General features: G+C 47.3%; 1 protein-coding gene across 1 annotated transcript in view; it reads right to left on the bottom strand.

The window, feature by feature from the left end:
• LOC129712575 (unconventional myosin-Va-like) overlaps window positions 1-27,061 on the bottom strand; it is a 113,572-nt gene extending 86,511 nt beyond the window's left edge. The window contains 4 exon segments of the mRNA XM_055661095.1: window positions 122-266; window positions 2,058-2,229; window positions 7,056-7,166; window positions 26,940-27,061. Coding sequence (XP_055517070.1) covers window positions 122-266; window positions 2,058-2,229; window positions 7,056-7,166; window positions 26,940-26,966 — 455 coding nt within the window. The 5' untranslated portion in view covers window positions 26,967-27,061.
• Window positions 27,062-27,350: the final 289 nt, after the last annotated feature.

Here is a 27,350-nt window from a genome sequence, read left to right as displayed (position 1 = left end):
AATTGATCTGTTTCAGTATACATGACAATTAAACACTCTTGTCTCTTGATAGCCCGTAGGCAGGCCCCGGAGACTGTCCCATAGCCAACCATACACTGTCCTTTGAACCAAGGGCACTGACCTGGCCATTTGCTTGTAAGCCTCCTCAGCCACAGCAAAGATGTGAGGGTCCATGTCCCCCATGTTCTGGCCACTGTAGGCGTTGATGATATCCTCCCCATAGATAGGCAGCTGCTCATACGGATTGATGGCCACCAAGACAATACCTGCAAGGTGGGAAATATTCAACGTGTGAGCATAAGGGCGCATTCATTGGACAAGACCTCAAATCCTGGCATTATTTTTAATTAATGTCTCCATGACCGATGCAAAGAATAATCGTTACAAACTCTCATCTCTGTGAATTTGCAGATATCATCACTGGTCCTCATTGCCAGAAGGTCAGCGAATTTGTATCAGAATGTGAGGCACAGGTGTGGGTCAGTGGGTTAAATTGGCCGCTGTTAATGGCCCCTTGTGTGCAGGTGAATGGCTGAAGCTGGAGGATAGTGACACCAACATGGGTGGAATAAAGGCAGATTAGATTAGGGTGGGATGAGTGCAAATGGGTGGATGTTGGCCACTGTGAGCTCAGTGGGGCAAAGGGCCCGTTTCAAAGGCTGGATCTCTCTATCTCTAACTTTTAGTTTAGTTTAGTTGAGAGATACGGTGCGGAAACTGGGGCTTCGGCCCGTCGATCAGCGATCCCCGCACATTAACACTGCCCTACACACACTTAGGACAAGTTTTGCATTTGTACCAAGCCAACCGGCCTACAAACCTGTACGCCTTTGTGGAGATCCCAGAGAAAACCCACGCAGGTCACGGGGAGAATGTACAAACTCCGTACAGACAGCACCCGTAGTCAGGATCGAACCCAGGTCTCTGGGGCTGTGAGGCAGCAACTCTACCGCTGCGCCACCGTGCTGCCCTGACAAGACTGGGCTTTTCTTCACGGCCATTTAAAAAAGCCTCCTTTCTTTTAATCTGCGGGTTACATGTTGCTTTGAACTGATCTCTCTCACACCCTGGGTTACACCAATCATCAACTAAGAGAACTGTGAGCTGTGTACTCTGATTCTCCGTCAGTGAATTTGACCAGACAGCACAGATTGCCTGTGGACTTGTTCTGCCACTGCATTGAATTCACTTCCACTCAAAAGGTCCAGTGGATTAGATCCATTTTCATCCTTAATCTCCAGGGGGTAAAACTATTAGAAATGTCTTGCATGGATTGCCCATCCATCTTGTTTGAGGCAAAGATGTTGGACATTTGCTTTCTGGGCTGCCCCGACAGCTAACTTTTAAAATCGATGGATGGGATTTTGGAGTGGACGGGTGGGGACCCTTCTTCAGACTGATTAAATATCGCTGAGTTCCTCCAGCACTTTGTGAACTAAGTAGATATGAGATTGTGCCACATATTATAGCTGACCCAGTTCTTTGAAAGGTACACAACCCTACAGGATGTTGGTGTTGTGACATCAGTGTTGAACATAACCAAATTACAAATGAGTTAAAGCTACAGAGTTAAGAGTTAAACGCAACAGTTAAGAGTTAAACGCAACACGTTAAGAGTTAAACGCAACACGTTAAGAGTTAAATGCAACACGTTAAGAGTTAAACACACGTTAAGAGTTAAACACACGTTAAGAGTTAAACGTAACACGCCAAGAATTAAACGTAACACGCCAAGAATTAAACGTAACACGCAAAGAGGTAAATGTAACACGCCAAGAGTTAAACATAACACGCTAAGAGTTAAACTTAACATGTTAAACAAGTTAAATTTAGAGTTGAACAAGTTTAACTTATCAATTTACATATAACAAGTTAAACTTAATGAGTTCAATACATTAAATTTAACATGTTAAACTTATGGAGTTAAATGAGTTGAAATTGACCAGGTGAAATTGACTAGTTGTAATTATGCAAACATGTCTCATCCGCCCATCGTGAGCTCAAGTCAATCTCCAGAAGTCAACCCCAGAGTGAGATTAAAGCCAGTGCTCACTTACCACAGTAAGTGTAGATGAGTTTGGAATCCATGAAGCGGACCTTGAGGTTGTGTAGAATGGCGGGCTCGTGGAGGTAACTGAGTGCCGTGAGGTCATTCTCACCCACCAGGATGTCAGGGTTCCGCAGAGGCGGGAGCTCCTTAGTCTTTGGATCGATCCTGTACTGAGTTTCCTGCAAAGAGGGGAGATGCATGGTTGCAACGGCCTCTAGAGGTGGTGAGCTTCGGTGTCCCGCTGTCGGCTCCACACCACACGGAGTTCTCACGCAGCAGACATTCAAACTTGGGAAAAACCTTCTTTAGAGCAACAAGTTCTTTAAGGAACACTCCACAAGTATTGTGTACATCAGTGGAGTTGGAATGCTGGTGTATATTTTTGTGCAATTAACTTATTAATAAATAAATTGGGTGCAGTGAGAGTGGACAATGTTTACTTTTAGTTTGGTTTAGAGACACAGCGCGCGCGGAAACAGGCCCTTCAACCCATCTAGTCCACACTTTAACACACACCTATGGGTGAAGATACAATGACTCCCATGTTCAAAGATAGACACAAAATGCTGGAAAAATTCAACATCTCTGGACAACATGGGAAGGTCCCGTCCCAAAGCGTTATCTATCCATGTTCTCCAAAGATGTTGCCTGACCCGCTGAGTTACTCCAGCACTTTGTGTCATTTTTGGGCTGGGACCTTTCTTTAGACTGATGGTCGGGGAGGAGGAACTGGAGGCAGGAAAAGAGCAGGATAAATCAGGCCTACCTCCCTTGTCTATCCTAGTTTTCATTAAATATTGCAGAAATGAGAAGTAAATGGCAAACTTAGACATACACGTGGGAACTCGTTTAAACTCGTGAAAATAAACTTGGAATCTCGTAGAAAACCACGAGTTTGATTTTTTTTCTTTAACTCGTGGGTGAACTCGCACCGTGGGAGCGAGGGGTGTCTCTGTTGGAGTTGAGTATTTTGATTGAATGAATTTAACCAAGAAGCAGACCTGTGTGACCCAGAGTCCGCGGCAGGATTGGAACCCCCACGCATCGGGATGGGCTGCTTCCTCATGGACTACTGTTAGATCCCTGGACTCAAAACAGCTTCCAATATTTACATGATGCACACGGCAAACAGTGCCACTCATGAGTGAGATAAACAGATTACCACACCGCAACTGAACTAAAGAGATGCAAAACATCCACCAGTCCACACAAGCCCCAGCAATGGGCAGCAAAGATGGTGACCTCCAGGGTATTCTCATTCTAGCTTGGTTTGGTTTGGTTTAGTTTAGAGATACAGTGCAGAAACAGGCCCTTCGGCCCACCATGTCCACACCAACCAGCGATCCCCATACACTCACGCTACCCTAGATACAATTTAGAATCTATACCAATTAACCTACAAAACATGTACGTCTTCGGAGTGTGGGAGGAAACCGGAGCACCCGGAGAAAACCCACGCGGTCGCAGGGAGAACGTGCAAACTACATAGAGAAAGCACCCGCAGTCAGGATCGGACCCAGGCCTCTGGCGCTGTGACAAAACAAACTTGTCAAAGGAATTTGTATACAAAGCTCACAGGACGAAACATCTTAATTTGTTTTATGTGAAATAAGTTAGTGTACAGGAGAGATTACACTCTTGCTCCACTGCACTGAGCTGGCTGTAACATTGTGCAGCTGGCAGCAACGCTCAACAATAATAGCCCCAAGATGCCGCATCCAGACCAGTCCCACCTGCCTATGTTTGGCCCATATCCCTCTAAACCTATCCCACACATGCACCTGCTCAAATGCTTTTTAAATGTTGTTCTTCCACCCGTCTCAACCACTCTCTCTAGCAGCGCATGTGGGGAAAGAAATCGGCCCACGGACTTCTATTAAATCTTTCCCTGCTCATCTTATTCTGGGCCAAGATAAACCAGTTTAGTTTAGTTCAGAAATAAAGCACGGAAACAGGCCATTCAGCCCACTGAGTCCAGGCCGGCCACCTGTTTACACTAGTTCTACATTATCTCACTTTCACATCCACTCCCTGCACACTAGGGGCAATTTACAGAGGCCAACGAACCAGCAAACCCACACGTCTTTGAGATGTGGGAGGAAACCCACGTGGTCACAGGGAGAACGTGCAAACTCCTCACAGACAGCAACCATGGTGAGGATCGTTCTCCCTGTGACTGCGTAGGGTTTCTCCAGGTGCTCTGGTTTCCTCCCACACTCCAAAGCCGTGCAGGTTTGTATGTTGTAGTTTGTTTTTGGTGAACTGCCCTTTTCATTTCAGATGTTCAGGGTTCAAACTAATTAAGTTTGCTGACATAGAACTACTGATGTGTAATGTGAGAATAATTACCGGGAGGATGCGATTCCTCTTGTTCCATTCTGTTTAGGAGGGTACGTACACTTGAGTATAAAATGGGGATTGTGGATAGGGTTGTTTTTTTTGCACAATTCATCACACGCCTCAGCATTTAAGGCAAGGCCCCTTTTCATTTTCACTGCACATCTCGTATGTGTATGGAAAGCATCTTGTGATGAACAAACTTGACTTGACAAGAAGGCTCTGAGAGAGTAAGGGTGATCAGTAGATTGTGCACACATGGTGGGCCTGTATCTCTAAAGTCAAAAGTGACAGCTGCAGCTTAGAATTTGAGTTTAACATTGCCATGTGCACATGACAATTAAACACTGTTAACTTGGCTCCTGAGTCAAGAGTTTCAGCAATAAATCAGTTGCCCACAGCAGGACATTAAAGCAGGGGTCGGCAACCTACGGCCCCTGGGCAGAATGCAGGCGGAGATTTTTCCCCGCTGAGCGCTGGCTGTACCACATCCTGAGCAAAGTACCACATCCTGAGCAAAGCCACTGGCATGGCCACGCACCTCCTGTGAACATGTTTAAGAAAGAACTGCAGATGCTGGAAAAATTGAAGGTAGACAAAAATGCTGGAGAAACATGTAGAAACATGAGGCTGCCTCCCCCGCTGAGTTTCTCCTGCAGTTTTGTCTACCTTCGATTTTTTCAGCATCTGCAGTTCCTTCTTAAACAAGTTCACAGAAGGTCTGTGAACACGTGATTTGATGTCTGCATCCGGGTATACATGTGATGGATGTGGCCCGCCATCCGCTCACAGACATGCGTCCTGGCCCCTGTGCAGAACAAGGTTGCCCACCCCTGCATTAAAGGGTTAACTTCACATCATTAGACAAAGCGTTTGCTTGGAGAAAGAAACAAGCTTCATCCACACAGGTTACATGGAGTGGTCCCAATGGCATTGGAGTTTATAAATAATCATAAGCAGCTTTGCTAAAATCATGCCCGATCAGTTTTGGCAAGACCCACAGCATAAATGCTCTAGTTTATAGAAAAATAATCTGCATTTGGTTATGGGAATTGAAAAATACTTGATGGCCATTGAACTGGCATCACCTTGGATTAATTATTTGTGTTTTTTGTTTTTGTTTTAGCGAAAAAGCACGGAAACAGACCCTTCGGCCCAACGAGTCCATGCTGACCATCGATCAGCCGTTCACACTAGGCACTATTCATAGGCGCCAATTAAGTTGCAAACCCGCATGTCTTTTGGATGAAACCAGAGCACCCGGAGAAAACCCACGAAGTCTGTGGAATTCTCTGCCTCAGAGGGCAGTGGGGGCAGGTTCTCCGGATGCTTTCAAGAGAGAGCTAGATAGGGCTCTTAAAAATAGCGGAGTCAGGGGATATAGTGGAAGAAGGCAGGAACTGGGTACTGATTGGGGATGATCAGCCATGATCACATTGAATTGCAGTGCTGGCTCGAAGGGCCAAATGGCCTACTCCTGCACCTATTGTCTAGTGTCTATTGAGGTCACTGGGATAACGTGCAAACTCCACACAGATAGCAGCCGAGGTCAGGATCGAACCTGGGACTCTAGCGTTGTGAGGCATGGTATTGGGGGCAGTGTGTAATTCCACCTCTTGCCAGAGAAAGTAGTTGCAGCAGATACAATAGCAAAATTTAAAAGACACCTGGACAGGTACACAGATAGGAAAGGTTGAGTGGGTTAGGGGCCAAACCCAGGCAAATGGGACTAGCTTAGATGGGGCAGTTTGGTTGGCATGGATATGCTGGGCCGAAGGGCCTGTTTCCGTGCTGTATGACTCTGTGACATTTGGATAGAAGGTAAATCAGTTGGACCCGCTTGATCTTGTTTACAATCAAAATGAAAACTCGTGTCCCAAGGCAGGATTACACCACCGCTGGGTGGAATCTCCCTCTCAAGTACACGGGGGCCTGCACTCGAGTCATGGATGGTAAATTAGTAGATCAGTTCAGGCCAAAGCATCTTAAAAATGGGGGCAAGGTGGTGAAGGTGGAATCAAGGTGGTGAAGGTGCACCTTGGAATCAATCAGAAACCCCAACTCGTGCCTGTGTTCACAATCTAACGCAACTGTAGAATCATTAATATATCTTTCATAAAACGGCACAACTGCATGTAATTATTTCCCGTTAATAAAGTCCCCACTGTATTAACTGCCTGGTATGCACACATCACTCCCACCATCTCCCACCCCTTCCAGCCACCCACTCCTCTCCATCTCTTCCCATTCACCTCCAAAGCCCCCCGTTTGTTTTTTACCCCCCTTCTCCCACATCCCCTTCCACCCATATCCCCCCCTCCAGCTCTCCATTTCACTCCTCCTCTTCTCTCCCTATCTGACACTCTCTTTCACCTCCAGCTATCTGCCAATCACCCCCCCCCCCCCCCACCCCCCCTGTATCCACCCATCACTTGTCAGGCTTTGCCCCATTCCCGCCTCTCTTTTCCGGCCTCCTCCCCCATCCCCCACGCCCCCTTACTCCTTCAGTCTGAAGAAGGGTCCCGACCCGAAACCTTGTCTATCTATTCCCTCCACAGATGCTGCCCGGCCTGCTGAGTTCCTCCAGCACTCTGCGCTTTGCTGAAGACTCCAGCCCCTGCAGTTCCTTGTGCCCCCGTGCTTTAGCTGCCGTCTCCCACTGACCCACCTTGTCATCCTCGGTTTTCAGATGAAGCACTGTGTCTCCCGACTTGTAGTCTTTGAGCAGCTCCGCAGACTGCCAGACGTCCACTGTATCAGGGATCCATACCCTGGCAAACTGCAACACACAAGGGAACAAGGGGGAAGAGGGAGAATCAATTACGAGTAAAAGGAATATGTACAACCATTATATAGAATAGTTCCGTTTAGTTTACTGTCATGTGTACCGAGGTACAGTGAAAAGCTTTTTGCCGCATGCTATCCAGTCAGTGGAAATACAATACATGATTACAATCGAGCCATCAACACTTTACAGATGCATGATGAAGGGAATAACATGAATAGCGTTTAGTGCAAGAGAAAGCCAGTAAAGTCTGATCAAAAATAGACAATAACAATAGACAATAGGTGCAGGAATAGGCCATTCGGCCCTTCGAGCCAGCACCGCCATGCAATGTGATCATGGCTGATCATCCCAAATCAGTACCCCGTTCCTGCCTTCTCCCCATATCCTCTGACAGCTATCCAGCTCTCTCTTGAAAGCATCCAGAGAACCGGCCACCACCGCCCTCTGAGGCAGAGAAAAATAGTCCGGGGGTCTGTTGGTGATGCCAGTTTGTGGGACCCACACTGATTAATACATTAAAGTGCAAATGTTTAAAAGAGAATGTTAAAAGAGGACATGCTAGAGGCAGGAAACATGTTCCTGATGTTGGGGGAGTTCAGAACCAGGGGCCACAGTTTAAGAATAAGTGGTAAGCCATTGAGAACGGAGATGAGAAAACACTTTTTCTCACAGAGAGTCGTGAGTCTGTGGAATTCTCTGCCTCAGAGGGCGGTGGAGGCAGGTTCTCTGGGTTCTTTAAGGAGAGAGCTAGATAGGGCTCTTAAAAATAGCGGGGTCAGGGGATATGGGGAGAAGGCAGGTACGGGGTACTGATTGGGGATGATCAGCCATGGTCACATTGAATGGCGGTGCTGGCTCGAAGGGCCAAATGGCCTACTCCTGCACCTATTGTCTATTGTCTATTGTCTAGAACGTGGAGAAGATACCAAACAACGGAGATACTTCCCCACTGTGGAGGGGGTCTATAGGATCAAAAAGGCAGGTCATGTCAAAGACCTACATTACCCTGGCCACGCTCTCATCTCACTCGTACCATTGGGAAGAAGGTACAGGAGCCTGATACAGGACCTGGTTCAGGAACAGCTTCTCGCCCACAACCATCAGGCTCTTGAACACTGCACAACACTAACCTCAGCAACAATGATCTTCCATGGCCTGAGTCTTTGGTGTTGCGCTAATCTGATGACTTAGTATCACAGTTGTTCATTTATTGCATTTTGGATTATTATATGATATGTTGTGTTTTCGGGCCCGTCAAGCTGCTGAATGTCGGAATCTCATTGTTCCGTTGTTGGCACTCGTGACAATGAAACACTCTCGACCCTTGATGTTAAGTCTTCCTGCAGATGTGGAACGACAAACCCTGGCACTGTGAAGCCTCACTGAGTGTTTCTCATTCCAGAGAGCAAATGGTTTATTCTCACCCTTTCAACTCCTGCACTTTCACTAATTGTTTTGTTTGGCCACCCTGCTGTAGGAAAGATGCCAATAACTGGAGAGATGCAGCAAAGATTTACGAGGATATCGTCAGAACACGAGGGATATGGATCATAGAGTGCGAGAGTCTTACAGAGTGGAAACTGGCCCTTCGGCCCAACTTGCCCGTTCTAGCCAACATGTCCCATCTACTCTAGTCCCGCTTGCATTTGACCCATATCCCACTAAACCTGTCCTATCCATGTACCTGTCCAATTGGTTCTGAAACATTTCTTAAGCATAGCTGGGACATGTTGGCCGGTGTGGGCAAGTTGGGCCGAAGAGCCTGTTTCCACGCTGTATCACTCCATGACTCAATGACAAAGTCTGCCAGTAGGAGGCAGTGTGAGCTGCAGTCATGAGCCAGACAAGGCATTGATCATCCAGAGCGCCAAGCCAACAAGCCCGTACTGGGCAAGTCTGAGCTGCAACTGTGCTAACGCCTGTGGCGGTTTTGTGATCAACTCCATTTGCCATAGACTGTAACCAGCTCCTTCATTCCACTCTGTGACTGTTGTAGTTTCTGCAGCAGAGCCACATGCATCACGTGGGGAACCTGTCACTATAGGTACCGGCTGGGAATGCCAGCAATGGCAACTCTGATAACAAATTCCTCAATGTAGGAGAAGGCACCGAGGTGGCCTGTGGTGCTGCCTCCGCTGTAAACATCAGCAACCTCTGCAGCAATTAGCAGCTGAAACATGTATCTTCATGTTCTATAGAATTTAATACCACTCCCTGCAGAGCATTGTACACACACGTCCCATCAGAGCTCCAACGTTTCAACGCACAAGAATGCACCGGATTATTCTGGGAAAGTGCATTTTTTAATTCACTAAATGTTTGGTCAGGCAGAGCTCTTGCTACTGGAGTCATGACTGGCGCCCTCAAAATAAACCAGGGAAAAGATTAGACAAGGAACTGCAGACGCTGGAATCCTGAGCAAAACACAAAGTTACAAAGCGCTGGAGGAACTCAGCAGGTCAAGCACAGTGGTAGAGTCGCTGCCTCACAGCGCCAGAGACCCCGATTCAATCCTGACTACGGGTGCTGTCTGTGTGGAGTTTGTACGTTCTCATTGTGAACGCGTGGGTTTTCTCCGGGTGCTCCGGATTCCTCCCACACTCCAAAGATGTTCATGTTTGTTGGTTAATTTGCTTTTGTTAATTGCTACTAGGGTGTAGGATGCGAATGTGGGGATAAGATCAAACTAGTGAAGAGGTAATCTAAGGGCAGCATGGACTCGGTGGGCCGAAGGGCCCGTTTCCACACTGAATCTCAAAAACTAAATCTAAATTAGTGGAGGGAATTGAGAGAGGATGTATCGGCTCGGGACCCTTCAAACAATCATATTTTAATTTGGTATGATTCCCTCTCATTAGTTCCACAACAAGTGATTTCATCCATCAGCAAACCTGGATTCTAAACAAGTTTGACATCTTGTGTAGAATTGTTTCAAACCAAGATTAGCAGCAGACAGCAGGTTCCAAATGGAAACCAATTCAATTAGACATCAGGAATTTCCGGAAGGTGGGACCAGTTTGTCTCCCATGCTAGGAATCGGGAATAATTGGCACAACAGAGATGTCCGACATTCCTTATTACTTCAAACCCACACCCAACACAGTGCATTACATCAACTTCAAATGCCTTTCGAAGGGAGTGTATAGGAAGGAACTGATGATGCTAGTTTACACCGAAGATAAGACACAAAATACAGGAGTAACTCAGCGGGCCAGGCAGAATTTGGAGCTCCTGCACCTATTGTCTATTATCTATTATCTCTGGCGAGATGGAATGAGTGGCGCTTCTGAACGCTTCATGTCAGAAGAAGGGTCTCGACCCGAAACATCACCCATTCCTTCTCTCAGGAGATGATGCTGCCTGGCCCGCCGAATTACTCCAGCATTTTGTGTGTCTTCCTTCAGATGGGAGGATGGTTCAACGATAACAGTTGAAGCTTCCAAGCAGAACTTTCAAGTGGGCATTGACCTCACTGCGAATTCCAGAATTCATCGGTTTTAATTCCTGGGTCGAATGCAAGATTGTAAACTCATGCACAAGTCACTCCGTCCCCGTTCCATGACCAGGGCACAAAGTGCTGGAGTAACTGAGTGGGTCAGACCGCATCTCTGGAGACATTTTGGGTCGAGACCCTTCTTCACACTGATTTCCCATTCTACAACTAGCTTACCTCAAATATGAAGGCAATCGTTTTATCAGCTGTAGAGCCATCAAGTCATGCAACACAGGAACTTCAGTCAAACTCACCCATGCTGATCAAGATGCCCCATCTAAGCTTGTCCCATTGCCTGCCTTTGGCCCTAAACCCTCTGAACCCTTCCTATCCATGTTCCTGTCCAAGTGCCTTTTACTGTAATATGTTGCAATAGTATCTGCCTCAACTACCTCTGCTGGCAGCTCGTTCCATACAACCATAACACTAAAAGTTGCTCCTCGGGTTCCAATCTCATTTTAAACCCATGTCTTAAAATTGATTGGCGTTTTCCTCTTGACTGGCTATATTATCACAGATTGGAATTACAATTAAGACTCAAGGGAAAATAAGACTACGCCTCGTATGATCACAGCCCACAATCTGACACCAATTGGAACACCAGTCATCTCCACAACCACAGTCATTCAGTCTGTGATGAAAGAGCAGCTTTTGCCTTTCACTTCCTTTACAGACGCTGCAGACTAGTAGCGTCTAACCTGTGATCATTGTGGAGCCCTTCACAAAGACCAGAGACGCCTGCGGATAGATCACGTCACGGCAAGGCTCTCGAACTACACAATAAGTTTGAAGAACCTTCTCTGATCCATGTCCACTCTAAACCAGCAAATTAAAAATACCAGCAAGATCATTTAGATGCCAATCGTGTTCCAGGAATGAAATAAAAATCAGGAATGATAGTTAACAGACAGTAAAGATGGGATTAGACTGGTTTATTTATTGTCACATGCACTGAGATTCAGTGAAAGCTTGTTCTGCATGCTAGCCAGTCAAATCATGCCATGCGTGAGAACTTAGTGTGCGTGGCACCCGTGTACAATGCGTGTGGGGCCCGTGTACAATGCGTGTGGGACCCATGTGCAGTGCGTGTGGGACACGTGAACAGCGCATGTGGGACCCGTGAACAGTGCGTGTGGGACCCGTGTACAGTGCGTGTGGGACCCGTGTACAGAATGCATGTGAGACCCGTGTGTACAATGCATGTGAGACCCGTGTACAGTGCGTGTGGGGCCCATGTACAGTGCGTGTGGGACAGTGCGTGTGGGGCCGATGTACAACACGTGTGTGGGGCTTACGTACAGTATGATTTGATTTGACTGGATCGCACGGGACCAAAAGCCTTTCACTGTACCTCAGTACACATGATAATAATAAACTAGTAACTATCACTGATCTACCAGATGCTTCATCTACAAATAGCTTGGCTTTATCTCGTCAGACGCATCTCGTCAGTGACGTCCGAGGCTGGTGGGGTCAGAGAGTAGAGGGGACCGTGGTCTTGTCCACCGTGCCCTCGTGATCGTCTGCGGGAGGCTCCCCAAGGACGGGCGAGGAGAGGGACAAGGCGTCCAAGGAAGGAGATGGCGGATCGGCCAACAACAGCCTGGACCGGGCACCGCTCGTGACATCTACAGCGTGGAGTTGGAACATGGCGGCAAAGCATGGCGCCACCTGCAGGCGGCTCAGTAGATGATTCCTGTCCACTTGCTGATCGAGGCCACGCTGATGCTCTACTGGACTGTGTTAACAATTAATGTATGTAACAATTAAAAACACCATTGATATTCCCTTTGTTCCATCCATTTGCCTTTCAGCGCCTCTGGAAGTTAAAACAAATCTATTTTCTCTTTATCTCTGTTCTGACCACAGATGCTGCCGGATGTGTTCAATGTTGACAGCAACTTTTGTTTTTTGGTTCATTGGCTGATTTTGCTAAATACAGATGGTGGTGAGAACAGCCAGTGATATTTATTTACAAGCTGCCGGTCGGGTTCATTGGGTGCGTGACAGGCTCGTCACTCCGCCCAGCCCTGTCACCTCCACAGCCTGCTGGTCGCTTGTCATCAGTCCCAACCTGGAATGGGAGGGAGTGAATAGTGATGTCGGGGCTGGAGGGGAGGAAACACCAAAATACACAGCCTATGGGCGCATGCCACGAGTCGCTGAGAGTGAGATGCAGAACAAAAACTTGAGCGTCACGGTGGTGCAGCGGTAGCGTTACTGCCTCACAGCGCCAGAGACCCGGGTTCAATCCCGACTACGGGTGCTGGCTGTACGGAGTTTGTACGTTCTCCCCATGACCTGCATGGGTTTTCTCCGAGATCTTTGGTCTCCTCCCACACTCCAAAGACGTGCTGGTTTGGAGGTTAATTGGCTTGGTAAATGTAAAAATTGTCCCTAGTGTGTGTAGGATAGAGTTAATATGCGGGGATCGCTGGTCGGCATGGACCCGGTGGGCCGAAGGGCCTGTTTCAGCACTGTATCTCTAAACTAAACTTAAAAAAAAACAATAATCGGTGAAAGAAAAGTGCAGCGAGAAAACCACCGGGAAGACTTGCATCGAGTCACACAGCACGGAAACAGGCCCTTCGGCCCAACTTGTTCATGCCCATCAATATGCCCCATCTGCGCTAGTCCAACCTGCCTGCGTTTGGCTCGTATCCCTCCCAACCTTTCCTACCCCTTCAAATGTCTTTTCAATGTTGTTATTACACCTGCGTCAACTACCTCCTCTGGCAGCTCGTTCCATACACCCATCACCCTGGTTGTTCCTCAGGATGTTATTAAATCCTTCCCCGCTCACCTTAAACATAGGCCCTCTAGATCTCAACCCCTACTTTAGGGGAAAAAACATTATGCATTCACCCCATCATCAGTTCATAGGTTATAGGAGCAGAATTAGGCCATTCAGCCCATCAAGTCTATTCCACCATTCAATCATGGCTGATCTATCATTCCCTTTCAACCACATTCTCCTATCCACTCAGCGCATGATTTTATACATCTCAGTAAAGGTCACACCTCAGCCTCCTACACTCCAAAGTGTCCCAGTCTATCCCACCTCTCCCCATGACTCAAGCCCACAAATCCCAATAGCATCCTGGTGAATCCCTTCTGTACCCTTTCCAACTTAACGCCATCCTTCCTGTAGGAGGGCGACCAGAACTGTACACGGTGCTCCATGTGTGGTCTCACCAACAACTTGTACAGTTGGATCATTGTGTCTAGAGTCTAGAGACCGGCCCCTCTCGTTCTGGCTCCCGTCCCGGAGGTGCTGGTGTGGAAATATCCTGGCACTTCAGGAGAGGTTACACCCCACGTAACTCAGTCACCGGAGAATGTAGGGATCAGTAGCTGGAGCAGCGAGAGTTTGTTTAATGACCTCAGGCAGAGCCGCTGTAATGAAAGGCCCCATAAAACTGTCAGTGTGGGGAATTAGCTGCTTAATACGGAATAAATGAGCAAATGCCAAACTGAAAGAGGCAAGTACCATCTGCAGGCAAGTCACCAATTAATGACTCCTCTCCCCGTCACTTGCACAGTGGCGCAGCGGTAGAGTTGCTGCCTCACAGCGCCAGGGACGGGGTGGAAGATTGCAACCTTCACGTGGTCCGCCCTGTTTCGACGAATGCAATCAACTCGACATGCACAAACGGGAGATCAAATAGAACAAGTTGTCCAACAACTTTAGGCTGTGCACGCCACACAACAGAAGAAGAAGCGCCAGAGACCCAGGTTCAATCCTGACTACGGGTGCTGTCTGTACAGAGTTTGTACCTTCCCCCCACAACCGCGTGGGTTTGCGGTTTCCTTCCACCGTACAGGTTGTAGGTTCATTGACTATTGGTGTGCAGGATAGTGCTAGTGTATGGGGCGACCACGGGCTGGCATGGACTCGGTGGGCCGAAGAACCCGTTTCCCCGCTGTATCTCTAAAATAAAGTCTAAAGAACAGGCTGGGGATAATGAGCTATACAGACAGTGACCGTAAGGAGCTTGTGCGTTCTCTGTGGGACCGCGTGGGTTTTCTCCAGGTGCTGGACTTGTGCCAGAGCAGGGGATCAATAGGCACGTGGTTTATCATCTACGATGGCACATCATGTCAGAGGTTACGGGGAGAAGGCAAGAGAATGGGGCGAGGAGGAAAAGATAGATCGGCCATGATTGAATGGCGGAGTAGACTTGATGGGCCGAATGGCCTAATTCTGCCCCTATCACTTATCTTGTGAAATCACACATGTTCAATGAGGGGATGGACAAAACCCAGCACCATCGGGCGGCGGCTGCACAAGTCGTTTCACGTCTGCTCTCTGCCTCCAATGAGATCACCAACACCATCTTTGTGGAGTCAGCATTTGCGTGTGTCAGCCCAGAGGGTGCGGAGGGAGGCAGCTCTGGGCCACTGCTCCAACTTGCCAGCCTCCTGTGACTGCATTTTTGGACGGGGTTGGGCTGCCCCGAGGTTTGGAGGGGACTAATCAACAAAATGTTTGAAGTCAGAAAGCCGAGATCAGCTTTTGACATCTCAACCCAGAGTCAAAATGTGTCGGGAGAAACCGCAGTTGCCGGCTTGCAGCGAAGATAAGTCACTAACTGCTGGAGTAACTCAGCGGATGAGGCAGCATCTCTGGGGAAAAGGACCCGCCTGAAGAAGGGTCTCGACCCGAAACGTCACCTATCCCTTTTCTCCAGAGATGCTGCCTGACCCGATGAGTTACTCCAGCACTTGGTGTCTATCAATCCTAAGTCAATGTACACCCTTACCCATAGTGGAGATTGGACTTTGTCCAAGGAACTGGTGCGATACAACTCTGATAACTATATTCTGCACTCTGTGTCTTCCCCTTTGCTTGAGTTTGAGCAGGAGTTTGACTTGATTGTATTCATGTAGAGCGTTATACAATAGTACACAAAACAAAACCTCACTATACTGCAGTACAAATTACAATAATAAACCTGAACCTAAATTAATGCAGTTTGGTCCATGACCGAGGCATGCATATTTTTAGGAAATCGCTAGTTTTCTTTGAGGAGATTCGGTATGTGAACAAACACTCATAGTACATAGAAAAATAGGTGCAGGAGTAGGCCATTCGGCCCTTCGAGCCAGCACCGCCATTCAATATGATCATGACTGATCATCTAAAATCAGTACCCCGTTCCTGGTTTTTCCCCATCTCCCTTGATTCCTTTAGCCCCAAGAGCTAAATCTAACTCTCTCTCTCGAAACAGAAGGTAGACACAAACTGCTGGAGCAACTCAGTGGGTGAGGCAGCATCTGTGGAGAGAAGGAATGGGTGACGTTTCGGGTTGAGACCCTTCTTCAGACTGATGTCGGGGGAGGGGGCGGGACAAAGACAGAATGTACGCAGAGACCGTAAGACTAGTGGGAAAACTGGGAAGGGAATGGAGAGAGGCGTCAATGTTCATACCACTGGGGTGGAAACTACCCAACGAAAAAGAGTCTCACTCTGTCAATGGAGGAGGCCCAGGACAGAAAGGTCAGATTGGGAATGGGAGGGGGAGTTGAAGTGCTGGTGTTACTCTTGAAACATCTACAGGTGTACAGTAGGGAGCATATTGACTGGTTGTATCACAGCTTGGTTCGGCAACTCGAATGCCCTGGAATGAAGATTGCAAAAAGGAGTGAATACTGCCCAGTCCATCGTGGGCACTGACCTCCCCATCATCATAGTGACCCTTCTCAGGGTCTCGACCAGAAAAGTCACCCATTCCTTCTCTCCACAGATGCTGCCTGTCCCGCTGAGTTACTCCAGCATTTTGTGTCTATCTCCGGTTTCAACCAGCATGTGCAGTTGCTTCTTACCCACTCTCCATATCCACTAGGTACACAAAAATGCTGGGGAAACTCAGCGGATGCAGCAGCATCTATGGAGCGAAGGAAATAGGCAACGTTTCGGGACGAAACGTTGCCTATTTCCTTCGCTCCATAGATGCTGCTGCATCCGCTGAGTTTCGTCCCGAAACGTTGCCTATTTCCTTCGCTCCATAGATGCTGCTGCACCCCTGAGTTTCTCCACCATTTTTGTGTACCTTCGATTTTCCAGCATCTGCAGTTCCTTCTTAAACTCCATGTCCACTATCCAGGCCTTCATTGCAATCCCAAGCCAAACAGATGTGGCTTTGTTTTTAAAATAACATCTCAAGTCAAAGGAAAAATCACCTAATAATGAAGCTTGCCGCCGTACAGAATATCCACTGAAGCCTTAAACAATCACTGACTGCCAGAGGTTCACGGCTGGCCGCTGAATGGAGAGGGCATCTGTGCAAAGTAAATGCCAACAAGATTCCCCAGTGTGTGCTGAAAAAAAGGTCAAGTTAATCTTCGTTTTCTTGTGATCCAAACTGCTGCATAATTGCAGCTTTGATTTCGTTGCTTCCCATATTTGCAAATTGCATTTGGCTTCATGTTCACTTTCCGCTGGTGCCTGTTAATGGAATTCAATTGGAGGCACAAGGAACTGCAGATGCTAATTTACTCCCCCCTCCCCCCAAAAAAAAAGACACAAAGTGCCGGAGTAACTTTGGACAGGTGACGTTTCGGGTCGGAGCCCTTCTTCTGAGTAGGGTGAAGGAAACTGAAGGAGAGCTGGCGGGGTGGGGGGGGTGTGTGGGTGAAGCCGTGGAAGGGGGCAAGGGGAGAGGGGAAAGGGAGAAATAAGAGTGCATTCAGGTGGGGCACAGGGAAGAGAGGTGTGGGGGGGAGGTCTGTTTAGATAGTTGTCACGTGTACCGAGGTACAGTGAAAAGCTTTTGTTGCGTGCTATCCAGTCAGCAAAAAGGCAATACATGATTACAATCGAGCCGTTTACAGTGTATAGATACATGATAAGGGAATAACGTTTAGTGCAAGGCAAAGCCAGTAAAGTCCGATCAAGTATAGTCCGAGGGTCACCAATGAAGTAGATAGTAGTTCAGGACTGCTCTCTGGTTGTGGTGGGATGGTTCAGTTGCCTGATAACAGCTGGAAAGAAATTGTCCCTCAATCTGGAGGTGTGTGTTTTCGCACTTCTGTACCTTTCTGCCTGATGGGAGAGGGGAGAAGAGGGAGTGGCCGGGGTGCGACTGGTCCTTGATTATGCTGCTGGCCTTGCCGAGAGGAAAGTGGGGTGTTTGTACGCTAATTACCTCAACTCTTCTTCCCCAATCCCCTACTCTCAGTCTGAAGACGGGTCTCGACCCGAAATGACACCCACCCTTTTTTCCTGAGAGATGCTGCCTGTCCCGCTGAGTTACTCCAGCTTTTTGTGTTCAACTTCGGAGTAACTCGGTGGGTCAGGCAGCATCTCTGGAGAGAAGGAATGGGTGACATTTCGCGTCGAGATCCTTCTTCAGACCCGAAACGTCTCCCCAGAGATGCTGCCTAAGTTACTCCAAAGTTACTACAGCTTTTTTGTGTCTATCTTCGGTTTAAACCAGCATCTGCAGTTCCTTCCTGCAGGCTGAGTTACTCCAGCATGTTGCCTCTATCAATGTTCATACCATTGAGTTGAACTATTGGTTCTCTTCCACTGGACAGGACAGTCCACAACAGCAGACCGAGGGCCCAGGCAGCCAAAGCAATGCAGCACAGATGTGGCCTCAGCCCAGAGATGCCTCGTGCTTGACGCTTTGGAGTGGCTCCCAAACCTGGTGACCCATGACACCACCACATTAGGCTTGGCACACGGGAGGAAGCATTAGAGATCTCTCTCTTGCCATTTCCGTTTCAATCAATAGACAGCAGCAGCGTCCAAGTTTTTAAAGGATCACAGTCACCCAGCATGGAAATAGGCGATCCCTCAAAACCTATCCTATCCATGTACCTGACCAGGTGTGTTTTATATGTAGGAAGGAATTTTACATGCTGCTTCAATTGGGCTGTTATAGTACCTGCCTCAACTACCACCTCTGGCAGATCGTTCCACATATATCCACAATATGTATGCACTGTATGTATGTATTTATGTATGTATTGTTGATCTATGTACCACTGTTTGTAGCTCGTCAGTACCTGCACTGATGTGAAACACTTTGGTCAACAAGAGTTGCTTTTAAATGAGCCGACCCTAACTAGTTCATCAAAGCTCTGCATGAAAACATTCCCCTTGATCTATAAGAAAATTAGTTTTAAAAACGCTCTGACAATAAACACCCTTTTCTGCTGCAAATGCAGAAATAGACTTCATTCGAGCGGGCTTGTCACATAACGCACATATGATGCAGACACAGCTTCAGCAACAAAATAGAAAGGTGGTTTGCAATAATGGTGAGGTTTGATGTAAAGATGACAGATCCTCCCATTTCAATCTGGCCGTGAAGTGCTGCACAGTAACACACCACAATGTTGTGACGTGCAATGACGTTGACATACATGCAGCTTGCGTTCTGTACATCTTCCTGAATGAAGATCTTCTCAGTAACACAAAGTCACCAGACATGGAGCCCCTTCAGTGTGCAGCTGCCAACACAATGCTGCCTTCATTAAAGGGCATCAGCTACAAGGAGGGACTGGACAAAAACTCATTTACAATTATGAGAATGGTGCCAAGACTCGAGGGCCTGAGGTACAGGGAGGGGTTGAGCAGGCGAGGTAGGACTCTATTCCTTGGAGTGCAGGTGGATGAGAGGGAACCTTGCAAGCCTCTTGTTACCACACTCTATCTACTCATGTTACCACATTCAGGGAGTTATGGACCTGGATACCGAGACCCCACCCCCGTATATCTAGTGGTAACCAGCAGCTCTTCCGATTAATGGAAAGAATCTGCATTCTAATATTAATCCCATGATCTCACAGCTCCAGTCACAAGGAGCAGCAAACAAGTCGCTCCTTTTCATTGCATAGCAGAGCGATCATGAGACTTGCATGCAGCACCCCGCATAGGGCCAAGCAACTATCATCAGGCAATGTGGAAGAAGGAACTGCAGATGCTGGTTTAAACCGTAGGCACGAAAAGCTCAAGCAACTCAGCGGGACAGGCAGCGTCTCTGGAGAGAAGGAAAGGGTGACGTTTCGGGTCGAGACCTTTCTTCAGACGAGTTAGGGATGAGGGAAACGAGAGATATGGATGGTGATGTGGAGAGATAAAGAACAATGAATTAACAATATGCAAAATAGTAACGATGACAAAGGAAATGCCATTGTAAGCTGTTTGTAGGGTGAAGATGAGAAGCTAGTGTGACTTGGGTGGGTGAGGAGAGATGAGGGAGAGACAGAGAGAGAGAGAGGGAATGCCGGGGCTACCTGAAATAAGAGAAATCAATATTCATACACTGGGCTGTAAGCTGCCCAAGCAAAATATGAGATACCGTTCCTCCAATTTGCGTTTAGCCTCACCCTGACAATGTAGGAGACCGAGGACAGAAAGGTCTGTGTGGGAATGGGAAGGAGAATTGCAGCGTCCAGCGACCGGGAGATCAGGTTGGTTCAGGCGGGCTGAGTGAAGACGTTCCGTGAAACGATCGCCCAGTCTGAGTTTGGTCTTGCCGATGTATAAGAGTCCACATCTTGAACAACGGATACAGTCGATGAGGTTGGAGGAGGTGCAAGTGAACCTCTGCCTAACCTGAAAGGACTGCCCTGGGGTCCCTGGGCAGAATCGAGGGAGCAGGTATGACAATGATCTGTCACCCTCTCCCCAGCAGCAGTTCTGACCTTGTGGTCCTGCCAAACGTGACACGAAGGAAGAACAGGCTGTGGTCATTTTGCAAACACTGCTTGGCAGAAACGGCAACGTTCACCGCTGTTGTACAAGGTGGTGCAGCGGTAGTTGCTGCCTATTACAGCGCCAGAGACCCAGGTTCAATCCCAACTACGGGTGCTGTCTGTACATAGTTTGTACGTTTTTCCCAGTGACTGCGTGGGTTTTCTCTGAGATCTTCGGTTTCTTCACACACACCAAAGACGTACAGGTTTGTACGCCAATTGGCTTAGTGTAAATGTAAATTGGTCCCAGTGTGTGTAGGATAGTGTTAATGAGCGGGGGTCGCTGGTCAGCATGGACTCGGTGGGCCGAAGGGCCTGTTTCCGCGCCATATCTCGAAATTAAAACATCGGAGAGGATGTTGTGGATCGTGATAAACATCTTATCCGTCAAGGCACCAGCCACAGTTGCAGGCAGCGTTTCACACAAGTCCGAACTCAACGCAAATTAAGTTAGCCAAGAAAGAAAACATTGTGCCGTTGAAACAATTTGTTGACACTCTGAATTTAAAAACCTCTGCTGCAACCTACCTCCCTGTTAAATGGAGAAACAAGGAAAAAAGATACAAAATGCTGGAGTACCTCAGCGGGTCAGGCAGCATCAGGGCAGGGAATGGACAGGTGACATTTCGGGTCAGGACCCTTCTTCAGGCTGACTGTGGGGGTGACACCGTTTCTTTTCCCCACCCCCCCCTCTCTCCCCCCCCCCCCCCCCCGCGCCTCACCTGGACACGCGCCAATTACTCCCCCTCCCCCTCCCATTCCTTCTTCTAGCTTCACAATTCGCAACTATTTTTGTCTCACACTTTCTATCTCTGCCCATTTGCCCAACCATCTGCCTGTCAACCTCTCAGTCCTCACCTGTATCCACCCATCACTCACCAGGCGTTGCCCTGCTCCTCCTCTCTTCCAGCTTTCACCCCCCACCCCACTCCTCCCCAAATGTCACCCATCCACTGATGCGGCCTGACCCACTGAGTTAGTCCTGCACTTTGTGTCTTCCTCTGTAGATCACTATGGACACATAAAGGAAGCCTAAAGTAGTCAAAATCTTCAACATCCTCTGTGCATTCAAATAGAGAAACATGCACACAAGTAGATGCAAATAATTAAGGCCAGCACGGTGGCGCAGCAGTTGAGTTGTTGCCACAAAGCGTCAGAGACCCGGGTTTAATCCTGACTGCAGGTGCTGTCTGTACGGAGTTTGCACGCTCTCCCTGTGACTGTGTGGGTTTTCTCCAGGTGCTCTGGTTTCCTCCCACACTCCAAAGACATAAAGGTTTGTAGGTTAATTGGCTTCAGTCAAAAAAAATGTATCGGCATTGGAGGAGCAGCACCTCATATTCCGCTAAGGCAGTCTGCACCCTAGCGGCATAAACATTGAATTCTCCAATTTCCGGTAGCCCTTGCTGTCTCCGCCCCTTCTCAGCTCTCCAACAGGCCAACCCCCGGGCTGCTCCTCTTCCTTTTTCCTTTCTTCCAGCATCTGCACAGTTCCTTCTTAAACAAAATGTAATTTGACCCTAGTGTGTAGGATAGTACTGGTGCACGGGCTGATCTCTGTTCGGCGTGGACTCGGTGTACAGAAGTGCCCGTTTCCATGCTGCATCTCCAAACTAAAGTAGTTCAAAAGGGGAGTTGGCCCCTTGCAACTTGAGCTGATACAGAGACTTGAAAGACATGCATACAAAGAGGCCACAACATAATTAGGTTAAAGATCAAAGGTCCCTGTCCTTGATTGAATAAAGCCAGCCAGGAACTAAATCTCACTGGACTAAATGCAAGGATAATTGCAATGATAAATGCAAGATCAGAAGGACTTGCCCTGATTCGAGAGCCTGGCCTTCAGCGAGAGGTTGAACAGGGTAAAACTGCCAAGAGGCTGAGGGGTGATCATGTTGAGGTATAAAAAAAGTTCAGAGAACCTTTACAAGGCCGATGTCCTGGGCTCGAAAAAAAGGCTTCCGTCAATTTTAGCCGTCTGAAGCAGGGTTCTAAGTGTAAATGCCATGTGTCCATTCCCTCCACAGATGCTGCCTGACCTGCTGAGTTCTCCCAGCACTTTGTGTTTTGCTTAAGATTTCAGCATCTGCAGTCTCTTGTGTTTCCAAGATTCATTCACTTATTGCCCAATGGTACTCAGCACGCAACCATGCATCGTACATTCTCTTCTGTTCTCTGTCTCGATATCTGTCTCAATAAATGACTCGACGTTTTTGCCTGCAGCCTAATTGTATTGAATTCTTCAATTTCACTTTCAATTATTATTTTGTTTAAAGTCGACTTCAATGGACCTAGAGTCAGTCAAAGAGACATGGAGTCATAGAGTGATACAGTGTGGGAACAGGCCCAACTTTGCCCAACATGTCTCAGCTACACTAGTCAAAGTGGAGTCAAATTATATTATTAAAGTGGAGCCTGTTAGAGATGAGAAAGTGGGTTTTGTTTGGACAACAAGCTGTCCACCAGTGTGTGTATGTGGCCGATCTTGAGACAAAGGAGAATAGTTATGATTATTGCTTTTTAGTGCAGATCGAATCTTAAATAATGAAATGGGGATGTGCTGGTTTAAGTGCTTTGGAAATCATGATGTGCTAACGATTCTCCTGACCAGCTGCAGTTTGTGGTGCACTCATTATTAACAAAGCAGCAGAGGTTTAGTGCTGTGAATCTACCACAGAGATATAATTCTGACAAAAGTTTCCTTACGTAAAACCTGGTGCCTTTTAATATAAAACTGCGTGCGGGCTCTTGGTTGAACCTGAGGGGCACCTATTATTCCAAATACATGGAAAGGGAAGATTTAGAAGGATGTGGGCCGAATACGAGCAAATGTTACTAGCTTAGATGGGGCATGCTAAACAGCTTCCTTCCACAGGCTGTGAGGCTGCTAAACAGTCACTCCACCTGATTCTGCTGCTTTTGCACTGACAATTTAATAACTGGCACTGAGTAATAACTCTGCCACTGGCTCGGGACACTTAAATCAGCTGTCCTGGACATTTTATGACTTTTTTTTTACTTGTGTTTTAATGTTGCTTTTTTTAACCTGCACTTTTTAAACTATTCGTACTGTTTTTAATCAGGAACTGGGTTGTTTTTTATTTATGCGTGAAATGTTTAAGTTTTTATGTGCGATGCTCCGGTATTCCCTGGGAAACATCTTCTGATTTTGCACTGTACAACTGTTGCCTTGCATGATGACAATAAAAGGATGATAATGATAATAATCTTGGTCAGCACGGACAAGTTGGGCCGAAGGGCCTGTTTCTGCACTGCTTGACTTTATGACTATCATTTTTGCTTGGCGATCTTCCTACTGTGTTGTACACAGTGGCAGTGGCAGCTTCAACCATCACGTTAGAAACTGTTGTGAAAGCCATTATCCAATTACAAGCTGGTTTGATTATTCTCTCCTTTGATGTAACTCTTGCCAAAATATCCGTCCCCCTCTCTCCCTCAAACCTTTGACTTCTAAACGAGACCCTGTTACTTTCTTGATTTTTTTTTCTTGAACTGAGTTTTCTGACGAGGACAATTAAGAACCTTGCATTTTCTGGACATCGTTTGTCATTTGTAAAAGAGACACACAGATTTCAGCGTTGATTTCACACTTTGTTACATTTTATGCGTTAGTTTCTTTCACAGACAATGCGCCGTTCTGGTGTGGCCTTGTCTAATCTGTAACTGGTTATTTAAATGCAATATTGTACGTGAGATTTCACAGGCATTTACTGTTCAATATCCCTGAGATTTAGACAGAAAGTGCTAGAGTCACTCAGCGGGTCAGGCAGCATCTCTAGATATTAGACATTTCGGGCCGGGGAGTATAAGATTATGGCAGACCCACACAAAGCAAACGAGAGAGAGGCATTCCCCTTGGGCAGATAGGTCTGTAACGCGGGGCATGGAGTAAGGTCAACTGATGGCAGGATTAGAACTATGCTGAAGATTTTCCTTAATCCCCGAATGAAGAGCAAGACTTGAAAAGGCTGGTGGAGGGAGATACCTTCAACATTTGGAGAAAAGATTCCAAGTGCCACAGCAGTCAAAACACCGAGACACAAGGAACTGAAGATGCAAGATTCTTGGGCAAAACACAAAGTGCTGGAGGAACTCAGGCGGTCAGGTTGGTGGCTGCAAGTCTTGGCTCTTACTCAGTTATAAAGGCCCCAACCCAAAACACCACCTGCCCTTTATCCTCCACAGATGCTGCCTGGCCCGCTGAGTTCTTCCAGCACTTTGTGTTTGGAACAACAAGCATTTGGTTGCGAGGTGAGGCTATCTTGACCGGCAATGTTTCTACTCATTGTTCCCTATCAACTGAATACAATGTTGGAAAAGCATCAAGGCACTCGTAAAACCCAGTAACTTTTGACATCCAAGTCTCATCGGCCCTTTGGGACTGAAGAAGGGTCTCGAACCGACTCGTCACCTGTTCCTTTTCTCCAGAGACGCTGCCTGACCCCCTGAGTTACTCCAGCATTTTGTGTCAACCTTCAGCTTAAACCAGCATCTGCAGTACCTTCCGACATTGGAAAACATGAACCTATAGATAACCTATGATAACCTATAGTTTCTCCCACAGGAAAATCCCTGCAATCACCCACAGTATTACTACATCAACAGCCATAGACTCGAGAAACAGATCATTGAAGATCTTAGCTGATGGCCTCCAAGAGGCACATAAAGCTGATCAGAGGTAGCGCTCACAAATCACCCACATTATCTTTGTGGACAACGAGGCAATGCACATTGAAAGGTTAATAATTCTGTTGAAGTGCTAAACTAATCACAGTGTACGGGAATAGATGCAATGACGACCAGATAAAATATTAAATTAATCAGCCAATGATACACGTCCATTGCTGCAGGAAAACTGTATTTACATCAGGGTCTTAACATACTTTAGATTTTTATTTTTTAAAAATGAACTTTATTCATAATAAAAAATACATTCAAAAAAATGTGCAAAATGTATACATTCTGAGTGTGCCTCTACATTCAGTGTTGCTGGTGTTACACTCTAGTAGTGTTAGCTCCTCTCAGTGCACACGGCAGCATTGACACTTAAGTGGCCCCCTAGGGTGATATCCCTGCCCTTGTTTGACTGGACTCTGCCCCCACCCCCCAATGTCCAGCAGTGGAAGGACCCCAGACTGTGGTGCTCCCCCCACAGAGCCTTGGCGTTGGCTGCACCGAGCTTCAGTACGTCCCTCTGCACGTACTCCTGCCGTCTGGGGCGGGTCAGTAGGCAATATTCCCCGACGGACATCTCGCTCTGCTGGGCGGTCAACAGGTCCCGGGCAGGGCAAAGAGAGTCTTTCATCGAGTGGATGGTCTTCCAGCAACGGTCGATGTCCATCTCCAAGTGTGTCCGTCTGAACAGCCCGCAAGGCTGGTGTTACACAGCTGCTTGGGGTGGACCGTGACAAGGACCATTGCATCTTACCCCTGAAAGTGCTTCATATCCAACTAACTGCTCTTGCAGTGAAGCCATCGTAATGTAGGCAAAAATAACAAGCCTGAAGGAATAACTAACAACTATTCCAATCAGGTGATGATGATGGTGAGAGGAAGTTGCCAAGAGCTGGGAGAGTTAACCAACTGCAAACCGAAGATAGACACAAAAAGCTGGAGTAACTCAGCAGGTCTCGACCTAAAACGTCACCCATTCCCTCCCCCCCCTCCCCAGTTACTCCAGCTTTTGGGTCTCCAGTCTATCACTGGGAGAGATATCCCTTTCCTCACCTGCAGTGCCAATGGGATCATTTACACCAAGGTGAAGAAGCCTTTCTCTCACTGGCTCTTTTAAAAATGTCTCCTTTGTGGCTTTTTGTCCTTAATCGTCCTCAACAGTGAGTTGACTCTTTCGTAATTATTTTTCCAAGTCAGTCACCTGTAGCCAAGCCGACACCAGCCACACAAGAAGCTCAGACACTCTCAATCTGACCCCCAATTCATGAAATGCATCAGGGTCGAAGATACAAATGTCACAGCCGTTGCCCCAAAGACAACAATAACATTGCCTCCACTCAACGCCCATAATATCCCATCAATTTCTTGCTACCATTTTAGACTTCAGCTGCCTTGGCAAGGACAACAGCATAATCAAGGACAACACTCCCTCTTCTCCCCTCTCCCATCGGGCCAAAGGTATAGAAGTGTGAAAACGCTCACCTCCAGATTCAGGGACAGTTTCTTCCCAGCTGTTATCAGGCAACTGAACCATCCTACCACAACTAGAGAGCAGTCCTGAACTTCGATCTATCTCATTGGCGACCCTCTGCCTATCTTTGATTGGACTTGAATGTATTGGCATTCGGCTGACTGATTAGCACGCAACAAAAAGCGTTTCACTGCACCTCGGTACACGTGACAATAAACCAAACTAAACTACCCACCAAGCTCCACATCTCATCTCCACAGACCCCATTGATGTGTCCAAATCTACTCTTGCTTCAAGGAACAGGAAACGTGGTTAAAACAGTGGAAAGAAACTAAACGGAATATTTTCTCTGCTCCCAGAGAATAAAACAACAGAACGGACGTCCACTTGCACGTACCTTGACATAAACAAAATCCACATCCATCTCTCGGGCCCCCTCAGTAACTGACCAAGAGTCGCAGTGGAACTACCCTGTTTGCAGCTATGCATTTAGCAGCTCGAGAAGATGAGCAGCCTGCAACATCCCCACAAATAACTCTTCACCCTCTTGTGAAATAGTGAACATCACAAAAGCACCGCCCCTCTGTCAAAATATACAGGAAATCAGCAAAGGTCACAGTTCTGATGCAAGTAAGTGAAGTATTTTATTCTTTAAAAAACACAGCCCTCAAGCACAATCCCCAGCATCCCTTGCAGCACAAGAGGCAGGCTGTTATTCAGTCGAGTGATTCATTCATCGGATGGGAAAAGAAAGATTCTACGCAGCAGAAAACGCTGTCATTTTTCTGCTCGCTTGCTGGTGCTCAGG

This window comes from Leucoraja erinacea, chromosome 33 (assembly GCF_028641065.1).
Source record: "Leucoraja erinacea ecotype New England chromosome 33, Leri_hhj_1, whole genome shotgun sequence".
Lineage (NCBI taxonomy): Eukaryota > Metazoa > Chordata > Chondrichthyes > Rajiformes > Rajidae > Leucoraja > Leucoraja erinaceus.
Note: the sequence above shows the minus strand (reverse complement) of the source record. Positions and strands in the feature narration are given on the sequence as shown.